At 47.3% G+C, this 14,713-nt stretch overlaps 1 protein-coding gene across 1 annotated transcript in view; it reads left to right on the top strand.

Moving 5' to 3' along the window:
* Nucleotides 1-376: 376 nt before the first annotated feature.
* LOC144490132 (phosphoinositide 3-kinase adapter protein 1-like) overlaps nucleotides 377-14,713 on the top strand; it is a gene marked incomplete at both ends in the record, with an annotated part of 38,458 nt that continues 24,121 nt past the window's right edge. Inside the window, 2 exons of the mRNA XM_078207939.1 lie at nucleotides 377-521; nucleotides 5,820-5,962. Coding sequence (XP_078064065.1) covers nucleotides 377-521; nucleotides 5,820-5,962 — 288 coding nt within the window. The remainder of the gene's footprint in view (nucleotides 522-5,819; nucleotides 5,963-14,713) is intronic.

Genomic DNA, 14,713 nt, shown 5'->3' with positions numbered 1-14,713 from the left:
CCTCGTGCCTCGCTGTTGCTGGCCTGCCCTGGGTGCAGTCGCGAGCCTCCTCAGCAGCCTCTCCCTCGCTGCTCTCTGCCCCTCGCGCTCGCCTCGAGTTAACCCTTCAAACGGTTCAAGCCAATGTTTTCCCGCTCTTTCAAACTGACCAATCAGAGTCTGATTTCGGCTCTTGTTGAGCCTATAGCAGGCAATGCAGAGCAATCGGGCTCTGATTGGATGCCCAGTGCAGGGGCCAGTGTGGGGCTCCCCCATTCCTCATGGCTCTGTGCTGAGGTATGATGCGTTTCATTGTAAATCCCCCTCTGGCACCACATTGGCCGTGTTCTCTCCGTGTGCTGAATGTTCTAACTCCGGGCACTCTGTTTAATTTCAGGTTCCACAGCAGATTTTTGTTATTCTGAAAGTTAAACTGGACACCAAGGTAAAGAGTGAAGTTGAGTTTGCGTTCGGTGTGAAGACAGCAGTCCGGATTCCAGCAACATTTATCAATGAGTACACATTATCCACACAAGCACCAGGTAGGCCCCGACTCACAGAGCTAGAAACTGTGCTGAGCGTTTAGAGCTAACACTCTTGTTTTTAAGCCAATTCTTTATCCAGATCCTCCCTGAACTCCTGTTGTGCGATTCCTGATTGGAACATTGTAAAAACTGTCACAAATTACAAGTACCAATAACTGCGGAGTAAACTCTTTGACGAGTTACTTCAGTATTGCTTCCTTTTCATGAATCCATCCTTTCTCTCAATTAACAAAAGAAATATAGTTGTAATTCATGGAATAGAACTGGCACTGTGGTCAGCACTGCTGCCTCTCAGCGCCAGGGACCCGGGTTCAATTCCCGGCTTGGGTCACTCTCTGTGTGGAGTTTGCACATTCTTTCTCCCCGTGTCTGCCTGGGTTTCCTCCGGGTGCTCCGGTTTCCTCCCACAGTCCAAAGATGTGCAGTTTAGGTGGATTGGCCATGCTAAATTGCCCCTTAGTGTCCAAAAATATGTGGATTAGGGGAATTGGCTGTGCTAAATTGCCCCTTCGTGTCCCAAGATGTGTAGGTTAGATGGATTGGCCATGCTAAATGCATAGGGTTACAGGGATTGGAGGGTTCGCCTGGATAAGATGCTCTTTCAGAGAGTCGGTACAGACTTGAAGGGCCAAATGACCTCCTTCTGACTGTTGGTTTCGCCGGTTCTATGGGAGAAGGAGATGTTGAGAGAACATAGAATCTACAGTGCAGAAGGAGGCCATTTGGCCCATCGAATCTGCACCACAATCCCACCCAGGCCCTATCCCCATAACCCATGCATTTACCCTCGCTATTCCCCTGACACTAAGGGACAATTTAGCATGGCCAATCCACCTAACCCGCACATCTTTGGACTGTGGGAGGAAACCGGAGCACCCGGAGGAAACCCACGCAGACACGGGGAGAACGTGCAAACTCCACACAGACAGTGACCCAAGCGGAGAATGAAAGCTAGGCCTTGGTGCTGTGAGGCAGCAATGCTAACCACTGCGCTGCCCCGTGAGGTGACGGAAGACTCATCAATTTTAATTTCTAGATGGTATGAATGTAGACGAGCAAGTTTTCAGTTGGGGACAGGAGCAAATATTGGGAAATTGCCACTTTTGTACGTTTCACTTGACAGAAATCAGACTCTGGGGGAATATGTAAATTTCTGGATTTCCCTACTGTGCACCATTTCATGCTGTGTACACCTTAATCTACATCTCCCAGATGTTTACACCGATCAAATGCTTTCTTCTGGTTGGGTCTAGTGCTTACAGCGCTGCCCTAGCAAACTAGCAGAGGATGGTTTACAATCCTATTATGGTATCTTCTAAATAATCCATGAAAGCTGAAGGATTGCGATAAAAAAGACAACGCAATCATTGTTCATGAATGTTCTTCAGGGAAGAGAAGCTCCACAATCCTTTACCTGTTCCAACTTAGATGCGAGTCCAGTCCCACTCGATGTAAGTGACTCCTCTGGGACAATGAGGGATGGACAATAACTCTCATTTCACTCTCGCGAATACAAAGATGTCTGGTGAGCTGTGTCAGCTGGGACTGAATGCAAAACACCAGAAGAGATTGTAGCAGGAATTATAGAGCCTTGGAAACTGAAGGAACAAAACAAATTCCTGGATACACTCAGCAGGCCAGGCCTCATCTGTGTGAGCGCAGAGGGAAGTCATTGAGTCAAAACAGAAGAGTCCATTCCCAGGGCGTTAACTGACCTCTCCAACTTTCTGCTCATTTCCAGCATTTTCGGTTCTTGTTTTACATCTTTGGCAGCAGCAGATCTTTGTTCTGGATTCTCTCCCAGAATCCTGTCCAAAATCGGGTGTCATGGAGGCTGAGGCAAGCAGGAAATGTGAGCAATGAGACCTCACCCATTCTCAGCACCTGAATCCTTGTTTCCTCCCACTTCTCCCCCTCCCGCGCCCGTGGGTTGCTGTTGCCAGGTAGGCCACTGGCCTCTCCTCCCATGTCTGCAGCATGTAGCTGGTGATGGGTGTGGAGCCTCACTGATTTCCCTCCAGTCTGTCTGTCCAGGGTACTCTCTGAGGGAAGGTGAAGGGAGGTGTCAGAGTCCGCCCTCAGTTACCACTCAAAGAAAGGGGTCTTTACTCCCTTTATTTCACTCCCAACATTTTCCTGATAAAGTCCCTTTGTTTTAGCTGAATCCTTCTGTGGAGCATTAACCCTCCTTGGGGCTTCCTGTTTCCCATTCTGCAATAAGGCCTCATTTCGGGCCTGTTCCTAAGGCTCCTGTTAATCTACAATGCAGGGAGTTCCACAATCTACTGCGTTCAAAGGGATTGTGCGCCAGTGCTCCCCTCTTCCACACCCATTCTGTTATAAGTTCACTATTACACAGGAATCCCTGACATTGTTTATCTGCTGCAGAAATTTAGATTCAAAGGTAGGCTAAAGTCGCCATCGTCCCAGGTGACCATTGGCTGCTTTCCTGTTGAGGGAGAGAGCTGACTGGTGGTGATTTGACCTGAGTGTCATCATACTCAAAGCGAGGGCAAGGTTGAGAAGGCAGGGCCTTCATGAGTAACCTCAGCCGGTACAGGAATTGAACCTGCTGTGGGCGTCGCTCTGCATCACTAACCAGCCGTCCAGCCAACTGAGCTAAACAACCCCAAATTTAGACTAATAATCCTGTAGCTGACACATTCAGCAATCTTATCCCTTTCCATATCCATTTGTTTCCAGTCAACTCAATGATGTCTGAAGACTAATTGGGAAGAGAATCCAGGGTTCTGGAAATCCTCTTGCTAGACTCCTTCAATATCCTGGGATATAATCCCCCCAAACCAGGACATTTGTTTATCCTGGGTTCCTTTGATTTGCCTTTGCTTGTTAATCTCAATAATCTCTGGCATCCTAACATTACATAAAGGGCTATGGAGCAAGTGTTAGAAGATGAAATTGGAATAGATAGGTGCTTGATGGCCAGCGCAGAGATGATGGGCTGAAGGGTCTCTTTCTGTGCTCTAAGACTCTATGACTACGGCTGCACTTATTATTCTCTATTTCTAGTTAGGGCGGCACGGTGGCACAGTGGTTAGCACTGCTGTCTCACAGCGCCCGGGACCTGGGTTCGATTCTTGCCTTGGGTGACTGTCTGTGTGGAGTCTGCACATTCTCTCCGTGTCAGTGTGGGTTTCCTCTGGGTGCTCCGGTTTCTTCCCACAGTCCGAAAGACGTGCTGGTTAGATCCATTGGCCATGCTAAATTCTCCCTCAGTGTACGTGAATAGATGCCGGAGTGTGGCAACTCGGGGATTTTCGCAGTAACTTCATTGCAGTGTTAATGTAAGCCTGCTTGTGACACGAGTAAATAAACATTGAAACAAATTCCATTTTATCATTATTGCACAGTCATTCACTTTGGAACAAAGACATTTGGTTTAATTTTGGTTATGTAAGTCCTTGGCTGGAATTCTCCAGTCTCACAGGTCCCCATTGCCAGTGTGACTGGAGGATTTGTCGCTCAGCCAAATCTCCATTCACTGCAGCGGGACTGGAGAATCCCAGCCATGGGTGAGGTTGGAGAATCCCAGCCCTTACCTCTGCCAATCATTAATCTTTGCCTTGTGGTCAGAGATGTGATAATTGCATGAGAAGCATCCAAGAAAAGTCAACTCGTCAAACAGGCCAACGAGGAATGAGTAACTGGTTTAAAATCCAATAAACAAACTGCCTGACCTTCTCCCCGCACCCCCACAAAGTTATCATTTAGCAGCCAGCAAAACCGGTTGCAAAATGTTCCCCATGTATTAGCCCAGAATCCTTTGACCTGTCGTTTTTCAAATTGAGATTTACGTTAATGAAATACGAAGGAACTAAATTATCAGACAACTCTTAACCTGAGCACTCAGTGAGAACTCTCCAGCTCAGTCTGACACCAGATCAGAAAATGCTAGGAAAACTCAGCAGGTCTGGCAGCATCTGTGGGGAGGGAAACAGAGTTAACCTTTCAAGTCCATTTGGCTCTATATCAGAACTAAAGAGAGGGAGAAAGCGTTAGATATTGAACTGTAGCTGTGAGAGATTGCAACAAAATGCAGCAACCTTAAGAACAAGAGGCAGATGGCCCAGTGTGGGAGGGCTGGAGAGGGAGGCGGGTGAAGGGAGGGTTTTTGAATGGAGATGATAAATGTATCGGCTATTAAAGAAAGGAGAGGAGAAAGGTCACAGTTTAAAGTTGATGATAAAGTTGAGGAGAGACTGAATAAACTGGGATTGTTCTCCCTGGAAAGACGGAGGTTGAGGAGCGACCTGATAGAAGTTTATAAACCTATGAGGGATATAGATAGGGTTGGAAGCTTTTTCCCAGGGCAGAAATGACAAGGGAGCGCAAGGTCAAGGTTAGGGGGGAAAGGTTCAATGGAGATGTGCGGGGAAGTTTTTTACACTGAGGTTGCCAAGTGAAGTGGTTGAGGCAAATAAGTTAGCGACATTTAAGACTTATCTGGATAGACACATGAACAGGCGGGGAACAGAGGGACACAGGCAGTTGGTCTAGATAGGACAATGTGATCGGTGCAGGATTGGTGGGCTGAAGGGCCTGTTCCTGTGCTGTACTGTTCTTTGTTTAATGTTGAGTACGGAGGACTGTAACGTGCCTAATCGGAAGGTGAGAAGTTGCTCCTCCAGTTTGTGTTGGAGGATGTCAGACACCAGGTTCCCTGAGGTATGATCTTTGTTGTCATGACCCAGCTATCCTCCCGCCACTGACTTCAAAACCCATTGCCTCTGTCCAAAATCACCAGCACATCGTCAGCCTTGCCGAGATCCTTACACACATCATTGCTGCTCAGTTTCGTGCCCATCATTCATTATCTGGCCTGGTCTTTGTTCAGTCAACACCATAATGGGCTTTATATTTAGCTCCCATCAGAAGTTTTGGGTGGGAGATTAGTGATCCCTGTGCTCACAACTCGTGGATGTCAGAGAAACGGCCAGCAGGTGCAACTCCAGCTCCTCAGAACCTCCTCCCTGTGCCCCCCGGATACTCCTCCCCTAACTGCCCTCCCATTTTGTGCTCAGTTCCAACTCCTTTATAACCCACTCCACATGGTTCAATATATAAATCTTATCAATAAATGTAAGTTGCTTTGTTACTGGTGATTTTCAAGTACAAGGGGAGGAATTGTGTGTGATCTGATCCAACATTTCGAGAACAAATACTGGAATCTGAAAATATGAAATGAGGAAGTTTCCGAATGAGGATATTAGGGAGGGTGTGATGGTACTTTCCATTGTGGAATGTGTAACACCTTGTGCCTTGTTGTTGGGACAGACATGCCTTCTGGTTTGACCGCACTCGCTATATACTCGGGCGATTTGAAAGTGTGTTCAGCAACTTTAATTTACTACACTGACATGGAAGAAATTGAAAATCTCCTGAAGAATACCATCAACCCTATGGAATTCATGTGCCAGGCAAGTACCTTAACATCTAACTAGCACCTGTAACATGGTTACACCCAGTTCAAAGAATCAAGTCAATCCCAGCGGGAGAGGACACGGTGGAGAGTTACTGCAGAATGTGGGTTCATGTCGAGAAAAGCAGAGGTTGAAATTAACGGAGATTTAATCAAGGCATTCAAAATCATGAATAGTTTGCTGGATTAAATATGAGAATCAGTTTCATGTGGTAGAAGGGTCAGTAACCAGTGGAACAGGTTTAAGGGAATTGATAAAAGAAGCAAAGATGGGGATGAGGAATCTTTATTTATGTAGTGGGTTCTTACATTAACAAATGCATTGCCTGTAAGATTGGCAGAACTAGATAGGGCAGCACAGAGGTCAGCATTGTTGCCTCACAGCGTCAATGACCCGGGTTCAATTCCAGCCTCGGGTGACTGTGCGGAGTCTGCACATTCCCTCTGTGTCTGTGTGAGTTTCCTTCGGGTTCTCCGGTTTTCTTCCACACTCCACGGGTTAGGCGGATTGGCCATGCTAAATTGCTCCTTTGTGTCCAAAGATGTGCAGGTTAGGGGGATTGGCCATGCTAAATTGTCCCATAGTGTCAGGGGGATTAGCAGAGTAAAAATGTGGGGTTACGGGGGTAGGGCCTGGGTGGGATTGTTGTCGGTGTAGGCTCGATGGGCCGAATGGCCTCCTTCTGCACTGAACGGAGTCAGTAGCTTTCAAAAGGGAACTGGATAAATAATTAAAGGGGAAATAAAGGGAAAAGGGCTCCATGAGAAAAGCAAACAAATGGAAACAGTGGCTCTTTGATAGACTCGCATTTTGTCTTTTCTATCATTCTGGGATCGAAAGGTTCACTGAATGAGAATATTCTCTCTACATCAAATTAGATTAGCAATGATATTAAAGCATTCTATAAAAGCGGAATGGAGTGGTGGATGGAGCATATTATTGGACAGAAGGGTGACCATGGCTGGTAGTATCTATAGTTTGATGCCTGTAAAATTATATTGGAATATAATAATGGCCAGGTATCTGTAGTTTGACCCATCAGCATTGGCTAGCTGATGTTTGTAATGATGTGGAGATGCCGGCGTTGGACTGGGGTAAACAGAGTAAGAAGTTTAACAACACCAGGTTTATTTGGTAGCAAAAGCCACACAAGCTTTCGGAGCTGCAAGCCCCTTCTTCAGGTGAGTGAGAATTCTGTTCACAAACAGGGCATATAAAGACACAGACTCAATTTACATGAATAATGGTTGGAATGCGAATACTTACAGCTAATCAAGTCTTTAAGATACAAACAATGTGAGTGGAGAGAGCATCAAGACAGGCTAAAAAGATGTGTATTGAACCCAATATCCTCAACCGGGATATTGGGTTCATGTCACACTATTTGTAATCCCCACAGCTCGCCTGGACCTGCAGAGTTTCACTGGCTGTCTTGTCTGGAGACAATACACATGTTTTAGCCTGTCTTGATGCTCTCTCCACTCACATTGTTTGTATCTTAAAAACTTGATTAGCTGTTAGTATTCGCATTCCAACCATTATTCATGTAAATTGAGTTTGTGTCTTTATATGCCCTGTTTGTGAACAGAATTCCCACTCACCTGAAGAAGGGGCTTGGAGCTCCGAAAGCTTGCGTGGCTTTTGCTACCAAATAAACCTGTTGGACTTTAACCTGGTGTTGTTAAACTTCTAGCTGATGTTTACCAATGGTGTTCAGCTTGGTTTTGTTTCAAGTCAAGAGGATCAAAGGTTGAAGGTCGGGCGATTGAATCATTTGATCAGTATCCTTCCAATTCTCAGTGAAAAACTCAGCTTGTCCCAATTTGCCATAATTGTTAATTTGATCAATGAGATTAAATAACTGGTGTGGGACTTGGGAAAAAAATATAACACTGATGAAATACAGTCAGTGTGAGGCACAATATTGTGACAGTGTCGAGGGGTCTTTACTCTGCATCTAACCCCATGCTGTACCTGTCCTGGGGATGTTTGATGGGGACAGTGTAGAGGGAGCTTTATTCTGGATCTAACCCCATGCTGCACCTGTCCTGGGAATGTTTGATGGGGACAGTGTAGAGGGAGCTTTATTCTGGATCTAACCCTGTGCTGTACCTGTCCTGGGAGTGTTTGATGGGGACAGTGTAGAGGGAGCTTTACTCTGCATCTAACCCCATGCTGCATCTGTCCTGGGAGTGTTTGATGGGGACAGTGTAGAGGGAGCTTTACTCTGCATCTAACCCCATGCTGCACCTGTCCTGGGAGTGTTTGATGGGGACAGTGTAGAGGGAGCTTTATTCTGGATCTAACCCCATGCTGCACCTGTCCTGGGAATGTTTGATGGGGACAGTGTAGAGGGAGCTTTATTCTGGATCTAACCCTGTGCTGTACCTGTCCTGGGAGTGTTTGATGGGGACAGTGTAGAGGGAGCTTTACTCTGCATCTAACCCCATGCTGCACCTGTCCTGGGAGTGTTTGATGGGGACAGTGTAGAGGGAGCTTTACCCTGTATCTGACCCCGTGCTGTTCCTGTCCTGGGAGTGTTTGATGGGGACAGTGTAGAGGGAGCTTTATTCTGGATCTAACCCCATGCTGCACCTGTCCTGGGAATGTTTGATGGGGACAGTGTAGAGGGAGCTTTATTCTGGATCTAACCCCATGCTGCACCTGTCCTGGGAATGTTTGATGGGGACAGTGTAGAGGGAGCTTTACTCTGCATCTAACCCCATGCTGCACCTGTCCTGGGAGTGTTTGATGGGGACAGTGTAGAGGGAGCTTTACCCTGTATCTGACCCCGTGCTGTTCCTGTCCTGGGAGTGTTTGATGGGGACAGTGTAGAGGGAGCTTTACCCTGTATCTATGTGGTGTCCTGGGAGCAGCGAACATCTGGATACCCTGAATGAAATGTGTCCCAATGCCTTCCGCACTTAAATTACGCTCAAAATTCACAAGAAAAGTTAAGGAATAAAGTTGTATTTCGATGTTGCTGGCTAATGGCACTGTGCGTATGTGCCTGTGGTTACAGGGGCTTGCTGCTGAACCTAGAATAAAGGGATATGAGAAATGAAAAGAACTGGAACTTTCTAAAAGAGGAAGTAACAGCCCAGCTTGTAGAGAAGGAAATGTCTGTTCTAAACTGTTACTGAGGGTAAGGGAGGTTAATGCTTAGAATCTGGACAAAGGCTAATATTGGGTAAGACTAATGCTGAAATGTCAAGATTGTAAAGGTGCGGAAGTGATGTTTTTCTTGGGAAGAATGGATTTCAACACAGTTTGGGTTAGTGTTTAATGTGTGAGAATTGTTTTGGAATCAGCCAAGGATTCTGCTGCTGATTGGCTCATGACCTGGACTTGACCAATGGCAGGAGCAGGCCAGAATAATGCCCTCCAGACTTGTGCAGGAGATTCCACTGATAGGAATCGAGTCTGTCTTGGACGCTTCTTGAACTATGCAAAACTGCATCGTCTGGATACATCAAGGTGCGATATTTCCACTCCAGAGACTGGATCACAAATCATAGAATCATACAGTGCAAAGAGGCCCTTCGGCCCACCGAGTCTGCACTGACACATGAGAAACACCTCTCCTCCCACCTAATCCCATCTGCCAGTACTTGGCCCATAGCCCTGAATGTTTGATGTGCCAATTGTTCATTCCAGGTACTTCTTGAAGGATGTGAGGCAACCCGCCTCTCCTACCCTCCCAGGCAGCACATTCCAGACCGTCATCACCCTCTGGGTAAAAGGTTTTTCCTCACATCCCCCCCTAAACCTCCTGCCCCTCACCTTGAACTTATGTCCCCTCGTGACTGACCCTTCAACTAAGGGGAACAAAAGTAGGCTTGGAATCACAGTGCAGTTCTGAGGGGGTGCTGCAGTGTTGGATGTGTTGTTTTCCGGATGAGACATGAACCCATGTCTACCCCCTCAGGTAGATGGAAATTCCCTTTGCGTTATATTGGAGAAGGGCAAGGCTGTTAAATGCAGGGGGCTGAAATTTTGAGCCATTCCTGCCTGCGGGATCTTTTGGTCCAACTGATGTCAACCCTCCCCCCACCCCCAGATCTTATTGTCTGTGTACTCGTTTTGACAAATCCTGAATGTTGTGTAAGATACAATGCCAATACCAGTCTTTCTTTCTCTTTTTCTTTTGAAACCTACTTTCTTTTTTGTGAGAAGGGCAGAGACAGAGAGCGAGAGACACGGAGAGAGACAGACACGGAGAGAGACAGACACGGAGAGAGACACACAGAGAGAGACACACAGAGAGAGAGACACACAGAGAGAGAGAGAGAGAGACGTAGAGAGAGAGATGCAGAGAGAGACACAGAGACACACAGAGAGAGAGACACACAGAGAGAGAGACACACAGAGAGAGAGAGACACAGAGAGAGAGACACACACACACACACAGAGAGACACACAGAGAGAGAGACACACAGAGAGAGAGACACACAGAGAGAGAGACACAGAGAGAGAGAGACACACACACACACACACACAGAGAGACACACAGAGAGACACACAGAGAGAGAGACACACAGAGAGAGAGACACACAGAGAGAGAGACACACAGAGAGAGAGAGACACAGATAGAGACAGATAGAGAGAGAGAAAGAGACAGACAGAAAGAGAGAGAGACAGAGACAGAGACAGACAGACAGACAGAGAGACAGAGAGAAAGAGGAAGCAGCCCTGGAACTGTTGTTGATTTGATTGCTTTGTGTCCTTGAACCACTATCGATGTGAAGGGACATTCACACGTTCTGGTCCCAAACAGATCTCAAGTTGAAGATTAACTCAAAACACGTGGAAAGGGTCAGAAGTCTGTGTCAGTTATAACTCTGCCCTAAAATTTGTGATTGAGGAAGTAGAATTATTTGTGATTTAAGACAGGTGCAAGTATGCATAATCTAAGCTGGTGCTGTGATCATTGAGTGTGAGTGATTGTGGTTCCTTTGATGTGTCATTTTGCAGCGTAGCCACGCTTACTGCCTCTGGTCTATAATTAGACACAAACGTAGAGGAATGCCTCAGCTTAGTTTCGATGAACCTTCTGACAACTCTCCAATACCTCTACCAATGGATCATTCTTCACAGCTAGCTATGAGTGTGGACAGGCTGTTCAACGGTGAAAGGAGCACAGGGTCTGTTGTGCAGAATCCACCTGTCCACCCTGAGTCACTCTTTGGATTTTTCTTCTGGAGGTGGGAGGGACTTTATCCCACCCGCTGTTCCAGCCTCAGGCCTGAGCCATCTCCCTGGATTGGGTGCATTGGTCACACAAGGTGAGGTTGTGTGAAGATTCCCACTGCCGGGAGACAGCCCGTCAAAGTTGAGGCTGTAATCCAGTGGCCTCGGCATAAAAAACCTGTGGGGATGTAGGCCCATTGGAACAATTCTTGTTTTCAATTCATTTTACCGGATGTGGGTGTCGCTGGCGAGGCCAACATTTATTGCCCATCCCTAATTGCCCTTGAGAAGGTGGTGGTGAGCTGCCTTCTTGAATTGCGGCAGTCCCTGAGGTGGAGGTACACCCCCAGTGCTGTTAGGGAGGGAGTTCCAGGATTTTGACCGAGCGACAGAGAAGGAACAGCCAATGTATTTCCAAGTCAGGGTGGTGAGTTGTTTGGAGGGAAACTTTCAGGTGATGGTATTCCCTGGTATCTTCTGCCCTTGTCCTTCTGGATGGTAGTTGTCATGGGTTTAGAAGGTGCTGTCTAAAGAACCTTGGTGAGTTCCTGCAGTGCATCTTGAGGATGGTACACACTGCTGCCACTGTACATCAGAGGGAATGATTGTTTGTGAATGGGGAACCAATCAAAGGGGCTGCTTCCTCCTGGAAGGACTTTGAGCTTCTTGAGTGTTGTTGGAGCTGCACCTATCCAGGCAAATGGCAAATATTCCATCACACTCCTGACTTGTGCCTTGGAGATGGTGGACAGGCTTTGGGGAGTCAGGAGTTGAGTTACTCACAGGAGGACTCCAAGCCTCTGACCTGCTCTGGTAATCACAGTATTTAGATGGTTAGTCCAGTTAAGTTTCTGGTCAGTGGTAACCTCAGGATGTTGATAGTAGGGGATTCAGTGATGGTAACACCATTGAATGTCAAGGGTTGATCATTAGATTCTCTCCTGTTGGAGATGGTCATCGCCTGGCACTTGTGTGGCGCAAATGTTACTGCCACTTGTCAGCCCAAGTCTGGATATTGTCCAGGTCTTGCTGCATTTGGACATGGACTGCAACAGTGATTAGCACTGCTGCCTCACAACAGGTGATCAAGAAGGCAAATGGGATGTTGGCATTTATCGCGAGGGGGGATAGAATATAAAAGCAGAGAAGTCTTGCTGCATCTGTACAGGGCATTGGTGAGGCCGCAGCTGGAATACTGTGTGCAGTTTTGGTCCCCTTACTTGCGAAAGGATATATTGGCCTTGGAGGGAGTGCAGAGAAGGTTCACTAGGTTGATACCGGAGATGAGGGGTGTAGATTATGAGGAGAGATTGAGCAGATTAGGTTTGTACTCGTTGGAGTTTAGAAGGCTGAGGGGTGATCTTATAGAGGCATATAAGATAATGAAGGGGTTGGATAGGGTAGAAGTGGAGAGATTCTTTCCACTTAGAAAGGAAACCAGAACTAGAGGGCACAGCCTCAAAATAAAGGGGGGTCAGTTTAGGACAGAGTTGAGGAGGAACTTCTTCTCTCAGAGGGTGGTGAATCTCTGGAATTCTCTGCCCACTGAAGTGGTGGAGGCTACCTCGTTGAATACGTTTAAGTCACAGATAGATGGATTTCTGATCGGTAAGGGAATTAGGGGTTATGGGGAGCAGGCGGGTAAGTGGAACTGATTCACTTCAGATCAGCCATGATCTTATTGAATGGCTGGGCAGGCTCGAGGGGCTAGATGGCCTACTCCTGCTCCTAGTTCTTATGTTCTTATGTTCTCACAGCGTCAGGGACCCAAGTTTGATTCCTGGCTTGGGTGACTTTCTGTGTGGAGTTTGCACGTTCTCCCCGTGTCTGCATGGGTTTCCTCCGAGTGCTCCAGTTTCCTCACACAGTCCAAAGATGTGCGTGTTAGGTGCATTGGCCATGCTAAATTGCCCCTTAGTGTTCTGGGATGCGTAAGTCAGAGGGAATGGCAGGGTAAATATGTGATGTTCCAGGGATAGGGCCTGGGTGGGATTGATGTCAGTGCAGACTGGATGGGCCAAATGGCCTCTTTCAGCACTGTAGGGGTTGTATGATTCAAGTGTCTGAGTTGCCGCAAATGATACTGAACATTGTGCAGTCAGCATCGAACATCTCCACTTCTGACCTTAGTGGCTGAAGATGGTTGGACCTAGGACCCTACCTTGAGGGACTCCTGCAGTAATGTTCTGGAGCTGAAATGGTTGCCCTCCAACCACCACAACCATCTTCCTTTGTGCCGGGTATGACTCCAACCAGCGGAGAGATTTCTCCCTGATTCCCATTGATTCCAGTTTTGCTAGGGCTCCTTGATGCCGCATTCGGTCAAATGCTGCCTTGATGTCAAGGGCTGTCACTCTAGCCTCACCTCTGGAGATCAGCTCTTTTGTCCATGTTTGAACCAAGGCTGTAATGAGGTCAGGAGCTGAGTGAATCTTCCGGAACCAAACTAGTCGAGACAAGAGACTAGGCCTCCCCCTCCATCCCCACCACTCCCATGGACAGATCATGGGTGAGTGACAGTAACTGGGCTGAGAGGGAAATAGGAAGGGAGGCCTCAGGCTTTGGCTCCCACCCCTCTGCACCCTTTACCCAGAATGGCAGACCCAGCAGGAATAGAAGAGAGAGACCGAGTGGCACCAGATCCGAACTCTTCACCCACCCCCCCATCCATCCTCACAGCTTCCTTACCCAAATGTTGGCTGAATACTGAAGGATCCAGCCCATTGGATAGTGATCAGGAGTCAGACAGTGAGAGGCCTTTGCAGGCTGTGAGTGCAGAGGTCAGTGCAATTGCTGGACCGCCCCTCCCCCGGCTGACATCAGCTAATCTGGCACTGAACAGTTTTGACTTTTGGCCATGTCCCTGTCGAAGAAGCCGCCATGTTTATAAGGCCCAGAGAAAGGGGCGGGGCCACTCTTTGTGCTCAGGAACATTGGCTAGCTGTGACACCCTGACACACCGAATGATTAAAACCCCTGCTTCCTTTCCAAGGCAATCCCAGTGACTGATTGATTTGTTACATATATCCTTGTCGTTAAAGCTGGGGATCTGAACTCGAAACAGAAACTGCTGGAAAAACTCAGCAACTCTATTAGCATCAGAGAGAGAGAATCAGAGTGACAGTTTTGAGTCCGATGTGATGATTTTTCAGTATATATTACGCTCTCCACCATTGGTTTACAGATGTGAAATAGCACCAATGGATTTCCGGTTGGATTCCCACCTGATCCAACCTCTCAGCAAGTTTGCACTGGGACAGGCAAGGCCTCAGACCCCAAGGTCCCAATTGAGGTCCGCAAGTGGCCAATTAAAGGGTCATTTCCTGCCTAGCCCTCAATTTTTCAGAGGATTGAGTATAAAAATTAACAGATCATGCTGCAGCTGTACAGAATCTTAGTTAGGCTTCATTTACAATATTGTGTACAATTCTGGTCGCCACACTATCAGAAGGATGTGGATGCTTTAGAGAGGATACAGAAGAGGTTTACCAGGATGTTACTGGTCTGGAGGGCATTAGCTATGAGGAGAGGTTGGATAAACTCGGTTTGTTCTCACTG

Source organism: Mustelus asterias, unplaced genomic scaffold (assembly GCF_964213995.1).
Source record: "Mustelus asterias unplaced genomic scaffold, sMusAst1.hap1.1 HAP1_SCAFFOLD_2910, whole genome shotgun sequence".
In the NCBI taxonomy this organism is placed as follows: domain Eukaryota; kingdom Metazoa; phylum Chordata; class Chondrichthyes; order Carcharhiniformes; family Triakidae; genus Mustelus; species Mustelus asterias.
This window is presented reverse-complemented; position numbering and strand designations above follow the sequence as displayed.